The sequence below is a fragment of the Carcharhinus amblyrhynchos genome, chromosome 7, assembly GCF_965287045.1.
Source record: "Carcharhinus amblyrhynchos chromosome 7, sCarAmb.v2.hapA, whole genome shotgun sequence".
NCBI classification, from domain to species: Eukaryota; Metazoa; Chordata; class Chondrichthyes; order Carcharhiniformes; family Carcharhinidae; genus Carcharhinus; species Carcharhinus amblyrhynchos.
Window position 1 is genome coordinate 10,285,127 of NC_137330.1, and position 18,453 is coordinate 10,303,579.

Below are 18,453 nucleotides of genomic sequence, written 5' to 3' on the forward strand. Positions count from 1 at the left end.
CACATCCCCGCCCGTGGGTTTCTTGCCGGTCTGAAGTGACAGCAGTGGGACTAGAGGATCTCGCCGTTAGCAAATGATGCACCATCTCCCGCCAGCAGGAGGCACACGGCTGGGAAGCTGAAGAATACTGCCTTAAATCTTTTGGTCATTCCTTCCAATGTTTCCCTTGGCCCTCAAGTGCCAATTTTTCTGGGGATTTTACCTTCTTTAAGGTGTTATCTTAGAAACCCTACAGTACCGAAAGAGGCCATTTGTCCCATTGAGTCTACATCGACCACAACCCCACCCAGGCCCTATTTCCCGTAATCCCACATATTTACCCTGCTAATTCCCTGACGCTAGGGTCAATTTAGCATGGCCAAGCCCGCACATCTTTGGAGTGTGGGAGGAAACCAGAGGAGACCCACGCAGACATGGAGAGAACATGCAGACTCTGCACAGACAGCGACCCGAGGCCGGAATTGAACCCGGGTCCCTGGCGCTGTGAGGCAGCGGTGCTAACCCACTGTGCCACCGTGCCTTAAACGCAAGTTCCAGTTGCTTCACATTTACGTGTAGAGGTCGCCAAATCCTCAATCTTGGCGTGGGCAGAGTGAAGAAACAAAAGAACAAAGAAGCGATGTTAAGTCTGAAAAGAATGCTTTAATAAGCATTGGGAGGAAACCCTTCAGGGTCATTCATTTTACTGCCATAAGCCTATTAAATTATCATCTACTTTGTTAAATAAATAAAGAAATAGTCTTGCAGGAAGTATTGCTGTAAAGTAACAAGTAGGGATGATTCAGTTTGTGACTGACTGCAAGCAACTCTGCTTTAATACAAAATGGGATCAATGATACAATCATCTTCCACGCAAGCAAAAGAAAATTTCACATTGACATGAACACAATTCATATTTATATATTAATTATTATTAGTATCAATGACCTGTGGGCAGGGCAGGGATGTTTTAACAATGGCAGTTTGATCTCAGCTAAACGAAATGGCACAAAAACGCGGCAAGATTTATCTTCTTAAGTGTCTTTTCTTCAAGCTGGCGGTAAGTGTGTTAACTAAACGTTGGTGAGTAAATTCAAATCTGCTACATGAAGGTAGTGCTGCTCGACTTATAACACCCCTTTTTGCTTTTTAGAGCTGGGACGCAGATACTTGCGTCGTGTTTCGTTGAGAAAACGACAGAAAAAAAAATAATCAGCTCCGTGCAAAATAAAGACGACCTCAGAAACTCCAGCACGGCCTCATCGAATTGTGCATGAGGTAATCAGATCTGTCAGCAATTCCTCCGCCTGCTTCTCGACACATGTTCCTGGGATTTTGAATGTTATAACAGTACATTCAGAAACAGCTTTCAGAGACAGTTACCCAGTTCCACATTATCATGTAAAAATATTAGTTTAACTTACATCTTCCTTAAAAGCTCTTTTTTTTTTAAATTTTTCCCACCAGAGGATACGGCATCAACAACATAAAAAAATGAACAAAATAATTATTCACATAAAATAACATACCTTACAAGACAAACACACAAATAAGGCCATTCTGCAGCATCAAAAGTCCCCACCTCTTGCAATATTTCACAACAGATTCTACAGAATATTTTACATCCCAAGGACTGGACTATCGGAGTTCTCCGCCAGGGCTGATCGCACTATCTCTTGGAGGCCGCGCTCAGTTTGCTAGCGGCCGGGGACCTCCTGGAGGGCGTCGGGATTTTTGAAGGTTTGGCTGAAGGTGGCCGAGATCCAGCTCGTGACCCTGATCTGCTCGTGTCGGGCACTGTCTCTGAAACGTCCGAACATACAGACTGGATGTCGGAAATGTCGAAATCGGAGGCGTCGCTCCCCCTACGGCTACTGGTCCTGCTGCCGGTCTTGCTTCCTGCTCGACTTGTGGGCCGGCTCGAGACTTTCTTTGACTCTAGGGCTAGAATTGTTTTTTTTAAGTGAGTGAATACATATATAGATACACACAAATCTCAAGTTAAATAAACGGCAAGACGGTGCTAACCACTGTACCACTGCCCCATTCCTTCCCTTGGGAATTTCCAAGTCGGTTTTACAATTACAGGAAACAATAAGGTTACAATTGCCTTGGAACACTCACCTGGTACTTGTGACCTTCCCCTAGACGGCGGGGTGGATGTTAAAATGCTGTCGTCGCCAGAGTGAAAGCTTTTCCCTGACAGATACCCTGGTGGTCGCAATTTGCTTCCCTGGATGGGAGTCACCTAGATCACATTATATAAAGAAATGGATCAGTACTTTCTTAGTGAGGTGCACGTGTCTTTGAAGTGCATGTCGATAATGCAAAGGACTGCCCAAAATGTCGACCCATATCTCTCAAAAGCTTTCCTAGCTATAGCCGGCCTTTTGCTGTTGTCTTTGAGACTACACCACGAGCACACTTTAACAAGAAATTCTCCACATCGGTTAACTGTGGCACCAACTGGCTACATCCAATGGGCGAATGGATTTGTTGTCACTTTCCAAATTAACGCAACACAGAACATAGAAATGTGCTGAATGTTAGAATAACGATTTGTTTGGGGCTGAAAGGATGTAATATCTTCCTGCTGCTGCTGTTTCAAAGGATTTACTTTTACATCTGGCTAGTTAACAGAGTAAATTAGCTCTGGAGATAAAAGGTAATTCTTGCGAGAACGTAGCGATGCATTTCTCGCAATGTCAATAACTCTGATATAAAAGGGGGTCGGGGTGGGGGAGGAGGTCAATGTCTAAAACACCTTTACAAATTTAGCACATCTGAGGGATACAAAAATAACTTACTCATTATTGATCAAGTTCTCTGGATTACTGGCCAGAGAAGAAGCAATTGGTAGGATAGACCTTCATTCAAAGAATGGACCATCTATTTTTATCTGCTTATTACTTATACACCATATAAACCGACACAATGTATACAGCACGACCTACACCTACACAACAAATGTACAGCACACCCTACACAACATGTACAGCACACCCTACACAACATGTACAGCACACTCTACACCTACACAACATGTACAGCACACTCTACACCTACACATGTACAGCACACCCTACACCTACACAACATGTACAGCACACCCTACACCTACACAACATGTACAGCACACTCTACACCTACACAACATGTACAGCACACCCTACACCTACACAACATGTACAGCACACTCTACACCTACACAACATGTACAGCACACCCTACGCCTACACAACATGTACAGCACACCCTACACCTACACAACATATACAGCACACCCTACACCTACACAACATGTACAGCACACCCTACACCTACACATGTACAGCACACCCTACACCTACACAACATGTACAGCACACCCTACACAACATGTACAGCACACCCTACACAACATGTACAGCACACTCTACACCTACACAACATGTACAGCACACTCTACACCTACACATGTACAGCACACTCTACACCTACACAACATGTACAGCACACCCTACACCTACACAACATGTACAGCACACCCTACACCTACACAACATGTACAGCACACTCTACACCTACACAACATGTACAGCACACTCTACACCTACACAACATGTACAGCACACTCTACACCTACACAACATGTACAGCACACCCTACACCTACACATGTACAGCACACCCTACACCTACACATGTACAGCACACCCTACACCTACACAACATGTACAGCACACTCTACACCTACACATGTACAGCACACCCTACGCCTACACAACATATACAGCACACCCTACACCTACACAACAACATATACAACACACCATACACCTACACATGTACAGCACACCCTACACCTATACATGTACAGCAGACCCTACACCTACACATGTACAGCATACCCTACACCCACACATGTACAGCATACCCTACACCCACACAACAACATATACAGCAGACTCTACACCTACACAACATATACAGCACACACCATGATTTAAAACTTCTGAGAGTTCTGACTGATGAATCGGATATTCTAACTACCTACCTTGTTGTGAGCTTTGTTTGTGGTCTCAGAGATAGGTCTGAGTGTCAAAGCCTTTTCACCTCAAAGAGATAAAGGAGCGAGGCGGCAGTAGTTAGCACTGCTGCCTCATAGTTCTAGAGACCCAGGTTTGACTCCGACCTCAAGTAAAGTTCGTCACACGTAGGCTTACATTAAAACATTGCAATGAAGTTACTGTGAAAATCCCCTAGTCGCTACACTCCTGCATCTAGTTGGATACACTGAGGGAGAATTTAGTATGGCTAATGCAATGAGCACTTCTTTCGGACTGTGGGAGGAAACTGGAGCACCCATTGGAACCCACACAGACACAGGGAGAACATGCAGACTCTGCAAAGACAGTGACCCAGACCAGGAATCGAACCTGGGTCACTGTCTGCGTGGAGTTTGCATGTTCTCCCCATGTCTGCATGGGGTTTCCTCCGGATGCTCTGGTTTCCTCCCACAGTCCAAAGATATGTAGGTTAGACTAATTGGCTGTGTTAAATTGTCTCTTAGTGTCAAGGGTATTAGCAGGGTAAATACATGGGGTTATGGGGATAGGGCCTGGGTGGGACTGTGGTTGGTGCTTGATGGGCACATAGCACAATCTTGGTGGAGAAAGCACCAGGGATGCATTGTGCCACATTTCAGAGCTAATTTGGAGAGTCCTCATCTTTCTAGTTAAAAAAATCCCATTCCCCACTCTCTATCCTTGTAGGTTTGTCCTCTTCACACATCCACCCAACTTCCTTCTGAAATCATTCATCTGCTCAGTTTCCACCACCCTCACAGGCAGTGAGTTCCAGATCACTGCATAAAAACATCCTTCCTCACATCTCCCTGGTTTGGGGCAGGTGGGATTGGTCATGTTTAATTGGGTGTGACAATGCGACCACTAGGGGGCACCCTAATGGCACAGGAAGAGAAAGAGGATCCAAAAGCCTCTGAAACCCCCCCTTAACGTCACGGGACCTTAGGTTAACATATTGTTGCAATTATTCTCACAAGTAGACGTCAGTTTGGCAGGAATACATTTTAAACCACATTTTTCACTTCAACACACTCTTCAGAGGCCATGAGCTAATACTGAGTACGCACATACACACTTCACACATACATTGGAACACAGATGGCTGACTGTTAGCTTTGGTTTCCACTTCTGAAAATCACTCAACTGCAAAGACAAACGGCTGCTGATGAAGTTCCTTCCTAAGCAATGGGTTAGTTCGATTTATCACGTTTGCTCTTAACTGGTCCAATCACGTGGAACTGTCGCTGATCTGTGAGGGGCTTTCCCCAACATTGCAGAAGGTCTGATCACGTACCATGCACATGTCAAACTCAGCGTTGCTCTATACTCAGCACAATGGGACGATTAGATTTCAGGGCAAGTGGCCCTGAAATACAAGGAGGGCATTAGCATCATACTCACATACCCTCATTTAATATTATTGCAATCCCAAGATACGACATCACAATCAACACTGGATTTACGTTCAATATTATAGAGTCACTGTGAGACAACAGGTGGCCATTTGCCGTATTGAGTCTATCATGGCTTTCTATAGAACAATCCGGTTAATCCCATTCCCCTCTATCCTTGTAGGTTTGTCATCTTCACACATCCACCCAACTTCCTTCTGAAATCATTCATCTTCTCAGTTTCCACCACCCTCACAGGCAGTGAGTTCCAGATCACTGCATAAAAACATCCTTCCTCACATCTCCCCGCATTCAATTTTTTTTATAAATGTCACAAGTAGGCTTACATTAACACTGCAATAAAGTTACTATGAAAATCCCCTAGTTGCCACACTCCGGCACCTGCTCAGGTACACTGAGGGGGAATTTAGCACAGCCAATGCACCTAACCTGCACGTCTTCTGGACTGTGGGAGGAAACCCACGCAGACATGGGGAGAACGTGCAGACTCCGTGTAGACAGTGACCCCAGCCAGGAATCGAACCCAGGTCCCTGGCGCTGTGAGGCAGTAGTGCTAACCACTGGCCCACCGTGCCGTCCTACCTGGTCCACGTACCCAGTGATATTTAACATCAAGTTTCAAATACGAGTGGAGCTTTTCTTCGACATATTGGCCGGAATTCTCCAGCTGTTCATGCCGACGGGATTCTCCTGCCCTGCCGGCAGTGCAGCCCCCCCCTCATGGGTTTCTCACCTATGTGGGGTAAATGTCAATGGAAATTCCCACTGACAGGAGCGGGACCAGAGAATCCCGCTGCTAACGAACAACACATCACCTCCCGTTGGTGGGAAACAGGTAGCTGGGAGGCCGGAGGATCTCATCCAAAATGCCTGGAACTTTGGTGGGGATTCTCTCAATCTGCTGACGTGGATTGGTAGGACCCCGGTAGGACCAGGCAGGACCCGGAGCCCAGGGGCGGCACGGTGGCACACCGGTTACACCTGTTGCCTCACAAGGGTGAAGTGGATAAACGCCACCATTTCCACCATATCTCCACAGGGATGCTGCAACAGCCGGGTTGGGGGGTCAGGAGAAATCACATGGAAATCCCTCCACCCAGAATCGCAAGCACGTTTTAATGGTGCGTCACTGAGTGGCTTTCAGGAACAGAAGTCCCAGGGCATTCGAGGGAACCTGAAATCACAGAAGTTACGTCAGAGACTGCAACACTCGACTGTGTCCCAGTGTGGATTGCACAGACACACACAAACTACTTCATCATGCACAAGGTGAAGCTTTTACAATGGGAAGACCAACATTGCACACACACCCTTCCTTTCCAGATGCTGGAACAAGGTGAAATGAATGAAGATGAATGAATATTTGTGGAAAATCCAAGGGCATTATGGAGAGAGAGAGAGAGAGAGAGAGACAGCGAGATGGCTCTGAAGATAAATGAACACTAGATCTCAGAGGTCAGGATGCGTAAAGGAGAAGTGTGGAAAAAAATCTCAACTATTTTCTAGTGCTACAGAGTCAGTGAAAAGCAACATGGCTTTAATAAGGTCTCTTTTTCAGGATTCAATCTCTTAACTATTCTTCAGGATGGGCCCCATAATTCACACTAGTCCCATCAATAATATGGCATTCATAAAAACTACAGATTGATGATAAAACTCCTCTATATTTGCTGATTAAAGCTGTCAAAACCTTCAAACTCGACCCCACAACACTCCCCTGTCCCGAAAAAAAAGTTTAAATAGTCTGTAACTGATTTATTTCCATTACAAAGTGAAATTTAACCATATCCCAGTGACTGAATCTGTTCATTTCTGGCAATGAACCTTTAAAAACAGGTTACTGCCCCTGCATTTTTTGGTTTAAAGTAAAGTGGGCTTACCTTAACGCTGCAATGAAGTTATTGTAAAAAATCCCCTAGTTGCCACACTCCGGTGCCTGCTCGGGTACACTGAGGGAGAATTTAGCATGGCCAATGCACTTAACCAGCACATCCTTTTGGGGAGGAAGCCGGAGCACCCGGAGGAAACCCGCACAGACATGGGGAGAATGTGCAGGCTCCGCACAGACAGTCACCCAAGCTGGGAATCGAACCCAGGTCCCTGGCGTTGTGCTAACCACCGCGCCATCCATATTTAAAAGGACATAATTTCTCACAGGTTCATGTTACAAACGATCGTGGATGAAAGAAAGAGAGAGAGAGAGAGAGAGAGAAAAACTTTTGGAATCCTGAAAAACAGCACAAAATTCTTCCCAGAATTTTCCAAGCAAAGGAAGTTTGTCACAGGCCTTGCTGAGACAGCTAGCTAGAGTCGAGCTCAAAGCAAAGGCAGGGCAGGTTAACCACTACCAACACTTGTTTGTTAGATTGGGAGCACTTCACCGTACTATACCTCTGGAGACGGGATTCGGCGTTCGGGGGACTCTGGTGACTTAAAAGAACTTGATGTTTTGCTGTTTGTCAACCATGGTTTATCATAATTGCGGATTAAATGTTGGGGTGTCTGTATGAAACAAGGATACATCGAAAATGAATGGAAATTAAGACAATGAAATAAAAATGATCAGGAATAAACAATGTCATGGAGGAGGAAATGTAAGTATGGAGGGGTAAAAAATTAAAAACACAAGGTGATGAAGATTTCCCCCTCTGTGATTCCCTTCAAACGAGGAGTCAAAGGTGAGATAGATTAGTCAAGCAATCTCCACGATTTCACCCCTGCCCCGGCATGCATTTAGCTCCCTGCGATTATCGGGTGATTGGAACGCACGCGCAACTGCCAATTCTGCACAACTAATTCCCGATGCAAAAATCCGATCAATTATCAGTGCCGGCATAATTAGATCATTAGCACGGGAATAAAATGGAAGTTAAAAGGGAGATTGCGACAACAGTGCAGTTAGGCAGCGCAGCCGAAGCACGGGGTGCAAATAACTGGTTTGCCCAAATCGACTGAATGTAGGTTACACTGGGAAGTAATTGCGAAGGTAAGGTCCACCTTACCTTAGGAGTAGTGGTTGTAGTGGCAGGTGGCACAGATACACTCTGACTGGCACTGGAGGTTGACCTGTTGGGCGAAGCGGCCCTTGACGACGGCCGTGACCTCCGACCCCGGGATCGGAAGGCAGCCATGGACTGACCGGTGGCTTCGGGCAGCATGAACTTCTCACGCAGTTCAACGTTCGTCCGGCCCTTGGCTGAAAAAAAGCGGAGATGAAAGCACAGTTCAAATTTAAATCGCCAGCGTCGCCACGATCTAGCACCAAACGACAAGGTGACGTGTGGAAACCAAAAGTGTACAGGAGGACTAAAAAGGTGGTAACAGAACGATGGAACAATCTGATTGATAGCCTATCCATACCAGCAACAGAACTTGCGACAGCAGCACTCAACATTTGGGCTGGTGTACGTATGCAGCATGACATGAATTAGCCCAGCAAAATTCAGAAAACTTAAATGGAAATAAAAATGAAATTCTGACATTATCAAAAGGTTTCAGTTCAGTTTCACATGGTGAACTATGCAAGAGTTCAGACTCCATTAATTAACGTCATGCAGTCAGTTTAAGGAAACCCCAGGACCCACTAAAACAAACCCAACTCCAAAAGACTTGTGCAGAAGCTCAAAAAACAGCACACCACTTTCAGGCAGAACAGATAGTTACATTCCACTGAGGAGGATGCTACAATATCAGACAAGGTGACCACTTACTTGCAGTGAGTATTACTGCGGGTAAAAGAAAAAAGTCATGTAAGCAACTTTACATGCATTTCGAAATGGGCGATCATTCTGTATTTGGTTAAAAAAACTCAAAGCGCATTGGATTACAGTTCTCTTTTGTGAAAAGAAAAACATGAAAAGCCTGCTGTAAGCTGCTAGGAGGGTTAAAGCCATACAGAGAGAGGGAAGCACACAGGGGAAGGAAAAGAGACAGAGGATTGCCAACCTATAGGAGACTGACTGGTAATTGAAGAGTTTGATTCTGAACGCAACATTTTACTCCCATGATGATGAACTAGAAGAAATGATAAAGGGATCACATCACATCAGAGGAAAATGAAGAAGAAACTTGTTTGTAGGAAAGAGGACCAAGTACAGGACTGATTAAAACTGATACGTGAGAGATCATTTCAACTCACTTTAACACATCAATATAATAATAATTACTCCACAGTACTCAAAGCATTTGAACAAAAAAGCTTTTATTCATGCTAACACAAATATTTTCAATTTCGTTCAAAGATGATTAAATTCACCACCATTCCCTCCCAGCAAAGTTGGCGACTCTTGGTAACACTTGTTACGCTCAACCAAATGGATATTCCTTGGGTTTGAGTTTGGACTGAATGGGTCAACTAGGTAACACATGTGTAGACATGCAGTTAAGCCCCACCCCCATGGCCTGTCATGGCTGAGGTCAACTCCGGTGCCCGAACAATACGCAGAACTGCCTGCCAGACAGGGTTGGTCTAAAATCTCACAGGACTAGAGATTCTGTGCGGCGCGATGGCACAGTGGTTAGCACTGCTGCCTCACAGCTCCGGGGACCCGGGGTGAATTCCCGGCTCGGGTCACTGCCTGTGTGGAGTCTCCACATTCTTCCCGCGTCTGTGTGGATTTCCTCCAGGTGCTCCGGTTTCCTCCCACACGCCAAGATGTGCGGGTTAGGTGGACCTGCTGTGCTAAATTAACCCTTCGTGTCCCGGGATGTGATAGGTTAGAGGGATTAGCAGGATAACTAAATAGGGATAGGGCCTGGGTGGGATTGTTGTCAGCGCAGACTCGACGGGCCAAATGGCCTCCTTCTACACTGTAGGGATTCTATGATTCAATGAAGATCCAGCTGACTGCCCCAAGAAAATTCAGGAGAAATGTCATTGAGTCTTTAAGAATAAATTGTTACATTGTTTTCACTCTCTCCCAAAATTTACTCGTTGGAAAAATATTGGAGATAGATTGGTTGACTGAAATCACTCAGTCAGATAACTAAGGGTACGTGACCTTACACCTGGTGAAGGAGGGCGGTGCATCATGAGGAATGGGAAAGCTTGTGTGACCAAAAGTAGGATTGTAGAGGTGGAATGGTTGGAAACAAGATGAGATGAAACCTCCAGAATACATCTAGCCAGAGTCAGCGGTGATACGTCACTGCTCCGCTGTTGACACCAGTTTCATTCCCCATTGGCTAGCGAGTAACTCTCGTGATATACAAAAGGCTAAAAATTCCATTAACAGAGGGGCAAGCATATGATCATCTTGTGGAAGTTATTCCACTCCTCCCTCCCATGTCCCTCCCAACCCCCCACAGCCCCCAAATATAAAAGCTAGTGCTATTGAGACAAGTACAGCCAAAGTACATTTCACAACCTACCTCTGCAAGGGTCGTTTTTCACCAAAAACTCATCCAGTGCCATCCATCCTCCCCCAACACGGACCATGACCGTACTGCGCAGAATGCGGACTAACCGCAACTGCTGAGAGTCACCAAACTGCAAACAAAAAGGGCAGTGAGAATCACTTCAGCGAAATGACATGTCGAACGACAATCAAAATAATCACACTTGCACTAATTCTCTCTCTTCCAATTCAGGAATCACGGTTTTGTGTTAAGCATTTGATTTCGGCAGTTGCAAGCCTTACTTTTGCCCAGTTTTACACAGCGGATTAATAACAACTACAAAGACAGGAGCAGTGGAGGTTTGTGCTATTACGCCCCAATTATCAAAAATAAGCCACTGGACAACAGACTGGAAAAAGGTTCTGTGTGTCCAGACAAGTTGACATTTGGAAAGCCACAAAGCAGCAATTATTGGCCGTTAGCACACAGCACAACAGGTAAAACACGCCAGACATTTATATTGTTCTGTACCTGATTTCCCAGGAAGAACTAAGTCATGGAAGAAATATGAAGAAAAAGATAATTAGTCACAATAGCTTTGATTTTGAAACAGAACATTCTTCTTCAATGACTGTATGTTCATTTGCAAAATTGATTTTATTTCTTAGTGTCACAAAGTAGGCTTACATTAACACTGCAATCAAGTTACTGTGAAAATCCCCTGGTTGCCACACTCCGTCGCCTGTTCGGGTACACTGAGGGAGAATTTAGCACGGCCAATGCACCTAACCAGCACGTCTTTCGGACTGTGGGAGGAAACCGGAGTACCTGGAGGAAACCCTTGCAGACATGGGGAGTATGTGCGGGCTCCGCATCAAGGAGTGATCCAAGCCGGGAATTGAACCCGGGTCCGTGACGCTGTGAGGCAGCACTGCTAACCACTGCGCCGTCATGTTACCAAAAGATACTTAAGACTTCAGTATGACAGGCAGGAAGCGTATAATCAGACAGATCAGAAGTAGATGCAGAGAGAATCTGCAGACACCTGAGACCCTGGGTCTCTGGCGCTGAGAGGCAGCAGTGCTAACCACTGTGCCACCATGCCACTCCCATTAATGATAGAAAGGAGGAATCCTTGGCATTTTCTTGTTTGCTCCTGGCAGTTGGAAGCTATATTCAGTGACATTACTCAAAGCAGGGCAATATTGGGATCTGGAAATAATTATAATCATTGCGCACACTGCCAAATGTGAGGCAGAACCTCACATTAAAAGTCATTCTCAGCTCGTTACACCAGTTTACTAGTGTGAAATTTCTATGCAAATATGCACTGAAAAGAGTGCAACTGAAGCTCTTTTTTGCATTCATATTTTGTGGGTAATGTACTATATTCACAAGGGAATGCAAGTCAACCCTTTCTCAGGTAACCTCACCCCCACTGCCCAATTGCCAAATCTGTACCACAGTAATGTATGTTTACCATACAAGAAGATGGTACAAAATGTGCTGTATAACGAAACATTTATGGAGCGGTTGAGGTTACCATGTTTTTCTGTAATTAAGAGACCTTCAAAGAACTTTGCGAATAATGATGTTTATCACAAAAAACAAACAAGAAGTGTGTATAAACCACAGCCAAGATATAGTGGATGCTGGAGAGCTGAAATTGTAAGCCTGTTTTCCTCTCTCTACAGGTTAGCATCAGGCTGGGAGAGAGGTTAATAAAACTTTAGGATCCTAGGCTTTATGAGGTACGAAAGCAAGGCAGATAAGCCCATGTAAAACACTAGTTCAACCTCAACTGGAGTGTTGTGTCCAGTCCTTGGGCCCCACACTTTAAGAAGGACGTGAAAACATTAGAGGAGGTGCAGAAAAGATTATTAAGAATGGTTCTGGGGATGAGGAACATCAGCTACGTGGACAGATTGAGGAAGCTGCGACTTCTTTTTGGAGGAGAAGGCTGAGAAGAAATTTGATAGAGGCATTCAAATCCCTGCAGGGTCTGGACACGGTAGATTGAGAGAAACCTTTCCCACCGATGGATGGATCGAAAATGAGATGACACTGATTTAACCCAACTGGCAAAAGAACCAATTCCGGATGTATCACAGCTTGGTATGGGTTCCTGTTCTGTCCAAGGCTGCAAGAAACTACAAAGGGTCGTGGATGAAGCCAGGTCCATCAGACAAACCAGCCTCCCATCCACTGACTCTGTCTACACTTTGTGCTGCCTCGGAAAAGCAGCCGGTATAATTAGGTACCTCACACACCCCGGATATTCTCTCTTCCACCTTTCTCTGTCGGGAAAAAGGATACAAAAGTCTAAGGACGCGTCCCAAGAACAGCTTCTTCCCTGCTGCCATCAGACTTTTGAATGGACCTATCTTATATTAAGTTGATCTTTCTCTACACCTTAGCTATGACTGTAACATTACATTCTGCACTCTCTCCTTTCCTTCTCTATGAGCGGTATGCTTTGTATAGCGCGCAAGAAACAATACTTTTCACTGTATACCAATTCATGTGACAATAATAAATCAAATCAACATTTAATTGTAGCTTTCAAAAGAGAATTGGTTCATTATAGGAAGAGGAACAGTAGGCAGGGCTAGGGGAACTAAAGGCATGAAAACTGGAAGTGAAAAGGTAAGGGAAAAAGGGAAGTGGTACTAGGTTCGTTGTTCTTGAAGGGAGCTGGCAGAGATGAGACAGGCCAAATGGCTTCCTTTTGTGCTCATAACAGTTCTGAGAGTAGCTGACTGACCTGCTGAGTATTTCTGAAACCTATGTGCCTTTATCGGTGCCATATAAAAACACATTCCACCCTCAAAAGATTAGAAAAGTTATTAATTGCAATTGATTTGCATTGAGAACTGGAGAACTAATGCAGAATAAGGTCTGATCACACAGATAAAGGCTGTAAGCGGGAGGAAGTAAACTGGAAAGCTTATCGCATTTCTTTTCTTGTTTGTCTGTGGGAAGTAGCTGTCGGTGGCTAGGCCAGCATTGATTGCCCATCTCTAATTACCTTGAGAGAGTTTAAAGTTTATTTATTAGTGTCACAAGTTGGCTTATGTTAACACTGAAATTAAGTTACTGTGAAAATCACCCAGTCGCCACACTTGGGCACCTGTTCGGGTACACTGAGGGAGAATTTAGCACGGCCGATGCACCCTAACCAGCACGTCTTTCAGACTGTGGGAGGAAACCCACGCTGACAACATGCAGACTCTGCAAAGAAGTCACCTAAAGGCCAGAATTGAATCTGGGTCCCTGGTGCTGTGTGGCAGCAGTGCTAACCGCTGTGCCAACCGCTGTGCCACCATGCCTCCTGCGTTTTACCACATGGGAAACTTAAACTAAAAATTTTGAGTTCAATAAAATTGCGGCACGGTGACACTGCTGCCTTACAGCGTGAAGGACCCGAGTTCGATTCCTGGCTTGGGTCACTGTATGGAGTTTGCACGTTCTCCCTGTGTCTGCGCGAGTTTCCTCCGGGTGCTCCAGTTTCCTCCCACAGTCCGAAAGAGGTGCCGGTTAGGTACATTAGCCGTGCTAAATTCACCTCAGTGTACCCGAACGGGCACCGGAGTGTGGCAACCAGGGGATTTTCTCAGTAACTTCATTGCATTTTTATAAAAATGCAAAGGGAGTTCAGCAGGCAAACAATAACATCTGGTCCTCACTTGTCTCATTGTATGTGCTACAACAGTCAAATCTCAAAGCAGAAAATAGGAAGTTTCCTGGGAATTATCAACAGTTCCATTGGTGAAGCCGCAGGAAAAGCACTGAAGTTTTAAGTTGTGTGTAAGGCATAATCCTATGATGAGGCTGTGGGGATTCAAGGCAGGGTGAATTTGGGCTGAAGTTAATAATAAAGGGGAGGTCAGCTGGTGGTGTCTTGGCAGCCAAACTAATTTTAAAATCACACAATTATTCAGCGGGTATCAACGACAAGGATGTAGCCAGAGATCGTACACTTGTTTAATGAAAATAGTGCTCTTTAATTCTCACCCCAGTTAAGACTTGGATAGACACAGCTAGTTGACTTGATTCATCGCATTCACAGACATAGATAAAATTTAAACAACTTTCTGTTTTAAATATGCAGTTTTCGGAACATCACACACGGTTTCAGCGCCCAGTGCAACAGCAGGCAGAAACTGCACACTCACAGTGCACCTTTGCACAAGAAATTGACTGGGAGATGGGAGGCAGGCAGCGGGGATAAAGGGTACGTGCTACAAGTGCCAAGGGTGTTCAGAAGATTAGCGCAGCCTGCAATTTAAGTGGAAATTTATGGAAAAGCATTCTGATCAATGTCCTGACTTTCCTCCTTCAGATACTGATTAATTTGATTTCATTTATTATTTGTCACACGTTTGATTTGATTTATTATTGTCACATGTATTAACATACAGTGTAAAGTATCACTCCTTGAGCACGATACAGACTATACTGTTCACAGAGGAGAGGGTGCAGAATGTAGTGTCACGCTCACAGCTAGGGTGTAGGGAAAGATCAGCTTAATGCGAGGCAGATCCATAGGTAGGAAGTCTATACATTATCAGTGCTTCTGCTTTTATTAACATGTTCCCTCGAATTAAGTAACTAGAAACTGTTTCCACTAGCAAGGAATTGGTAACCAGAGAACATGGATTTCAGATAATTGACAAAAGAGTCATGGGGGGATGGCAGAGCGGTGGGGGGTAACGTTATTTACGAGGAGCTGTGCTATGGAACGTACAACATGAAATGACGGTGGAAGAAAATTCAATAGAATCTTTCATCAAGAAATTGGATCAATAATTAATAAAGGTAATGCAGGGGTGTAGGACTAAATGGAAGTGCTTTCAGAGAGCCAGAACAGAGAATATGGGCCGAAGGGTCTCTTTTTCCACTCTATGATTCTGCACCAAGCTTAATTACACAAGCAAGGTGAATTTAAAAAGACTTTAATTCCCTTTTTTCCTGCAGAGTTGTGACCTTCCTTGCTTTACAATACGCTTCAACAGCTTTTCCAGGTTTAATTACAATCGTAAAGCTCTGCTGAATTGCTGAGAGTGATTAATTATTTAGCGCTACCAGGAAAGGTTAGACGTCAATTTGAAAAGATGAATGGGTTTTTCTCGGAGACTCCAGTCAGGAGCTATTCTTCGCCTGTTCTGAAGGTATTAATTCACAGGAGTCACAGTCCAGGGATGCCGGGTCACCTGTGTCACCCACGACACGCTTAGAACATGTGTCACTGCCCACTGAACTAGTTACTAAAAAAGGCGGCACCTAATCCTATAAATAGGCAGAAGCCCAACCTTTTCTCTTAAAGAATATCAAAAATCAGATTTGATATTTTTTAAAAATATGCTCAAGATATTGGCAATGTCTCATTGTTTTAATTTACGCCCAATGTTTCTTTAAATACAGCTTGATCACCACGTAAATCTGCAGCATCTGGCACTTACCTCCGACCTGTGTTTAGATCGTTTCCAGATTAAAGCTGTTATCAGTTCATAATGTAAATGTTTAGTCATTTCCTTCTTCAACTCTGACATTCGGATATGATTGGCATTTAGAATGCAAGGTAAGACTGGCATCATTTTAGTAGGAAGGTTTTTGCTTTCACAGACTCAGCTGTCTAAGCATTAACTGAAGCTACCTTTGGTCACTAGTTCAACCTTCAACGCGTTTAAAGTTTCGTTATTAGTCTCACAAGTGTCCTTAACACTGCAGTGAAGTTACTGTGAAACTCCTCTAAACACCACACTCCGGCGCCTGTTCGGATACACTGAGGGAGGATTTAGCACGGCCAATGCACCTAAGCAGCACGTCTTTCAGACTGTGAGGAAACCGGAGCAAACCCACGCAGACACGGGGAGGATGTGCAAACTCCACACAGACAGAGTGGCCGGAATTGAACCCAGGACCCTGGCGCTGTGAGGCACCAGTGCTAACCACTGTGTCACCATATCCCCCTCAGCCAAAGAGCTGAAGCTTCGAGATTCCACAGTCGAACAGATTATCGCTCGGTCTCAGCCTGAGGTACGGTAAGGATTCCAACACTCACCCTGTATTTGTTCTCCCCAATCTGTTCCACCTGAAACCTCTTTGCACATTTGCATTTTGCTACTTGCCGGGTCACCTAAAAAGTGAAGCACAGAATGAGATATTATTAGCAAATTTTGTTTTTTTATATTCCTTCATGGATCAGGGGCGTTGCTGGCTGGACAGCATTTATTGCCCATCCCCTGGCTGCCCTTGTTCAGAGGGCAGTTGAGAGTCAACCACACTGCTGCGGCTCTGGACTGACATGTGGGCCAGACCAGGTAAGGACGGCAATTTCTGTCCCTGAAGGACATTAGCAAATAGGTTTTTCCGAAAATCGACAATGGTTTCACGGCCATCAGTAGAATTCTTAATTCCAAATTCTATCATGTGTTGTGACAGGATTTGAACCCAGGTCCCCAGAACGTTAGCTGAGTTTCCTGGTTAATAATCTAGCGACAATACCACTAGACCATCGCTTCCCTGTGACACCGAAAGCCTTTCAGCGCATTGTTAAGATCACACACACAAGCATTAGCAGCAAAATCGGATCTGATACTGATCAGATCAGATCAGTACGTGAGTTAAAGTAAATATCATCAGACTGAATTCTTTCTAAATCAGAAGGGGACTGACTCTCAGAATGAACTGAAATGTTGCTGTATCGAGTGTTAAGTCATCCCAGCAATATAAAATTCTGATTCTGTGCACAATCAGATCTCACCTCATCCTCTATTTTGTCGGCATCTGTAAGTGGTTTGTAAGCATCCTTGTTTGGATGAAGGGCTGCCACAAACTCATAATAATCAATATAGCCATCTCCATCTCGATCAAATATGTCTGCTACTGCACTCATCTCCAGGCGGCTTGTAGGGAACTCTATAAAACAACGCAGAACACAGATTCCTTTTAGTTAAATATTGTTATAAAGTTCTTCCCCCCCAGGTTAAACCTGTGAATTTTTGGTATAAAGTTCTTCCCCCAGGTTAAATCTACGAACTTAACTAAATGACTATACAACAGATACCAATCCTTTAATTATTAACTTTCTGCCAGTTTAAGACTTAGTAAAGTCCGGTTTTCAAATGATAAAGCACGTGTTGGAATTCTACCACCTCGCCCGCCTTGGAATTGGAGCGGGCGAGGACGGACAACAGAAATGTCTGTTGAACTGGGGCAGGAATTTCCAGTCTTGCTCGAGCAAGGCTGTAAAATCCCACCCACAGTATTGTCCAGGGCCCGATAATGGCAGGCTGGTCAATCCCCAGTCTGTGCTGAGCAGTCAGCCGAGGTGGCAGCGGCACACTCAAAATAATCTCAGTGACCGAGGGCTAAGGAAACACAAAGGTCGACTGGGCCACCCACCCTGGGGTTTATCAGATGGCCCTCGCTGGAAAATACATACGTGTATATGTGTGTATACATAAGCACCTTGAGCATCTAATGGTGTCAGGTGAGAGAGAAAAAAAAAAATCAGTTCCAACTGCGGTGAACAAGAATCAAGTAAATTGGAAGGTAGGGACCTGGGTTCGATTCCTGGTTTGGGTCCCCTGTCTGTGCGGAGTCTGCACGTTCTCCCTGTGTCTGCGTGGGTTTCCTCCGGGTGCTCCGGTTTCC

The 18,453-nt window shown here is 44.8% G+C and overlaps 1 protein-coding gene across 4 annotated transcripts in view; it reads right to left on the bottom strand.

Annotated features, from left to right (window-relative positions):
- Positions 1 to 622: 622 nt before the first annotated feature.
- dst (dystonin) overlaps positions 623 to 18,453 on the bottom strand; it is a 614,201-nt gene continuing 596,370 nt past the window's right edge. For all 4 annotated transcript variants that reach the window (XM_080191940.1, XM_080191941.1, XM_080191942.1 and 1 more), the window contains 9 exons: positions 17,561 to 17,715; positions 16,859 to 16,933; positions 11,326 to 11,343; positions 10,828 to 10,945; positions 9,403 to 9,471; positions 8,460 to 8,653; positions 7,849 to 7,959; positions 2,104 to 2,227; positions 623 to 1,923 (listed from right to left, as the gene is read on the bottom strand). In XM_080191940.1, the coding sequence (XP_080048066.1) occupies positions 1,649 to 1,923; positions 2,104 to 2,227; positions 7,849 to 7,959; positions 8,460 to 8,653; positions 9,403 to 9,471; positions 10,828 to 10,945; positions 11,326 to 11,343; positions 16,859 to 16,933; positions 17,561 to 17,715 (1,139 nt within the window). In that variant the 3' untranslated portion in view covers positions 623 to 1,648. The remainder of the gene's footprint in view (positions 1,924 to 2,103; positions 2,228 to 7,848; positions 7,960 to 8,459; positions 8,654 to 9,402; positions 9,472 to 10,827; positions 10,946 to 11,325; positions 11,344 to 16,858; positions 16,934 to 17,560; positions 17,716 to 18,453) is intronic.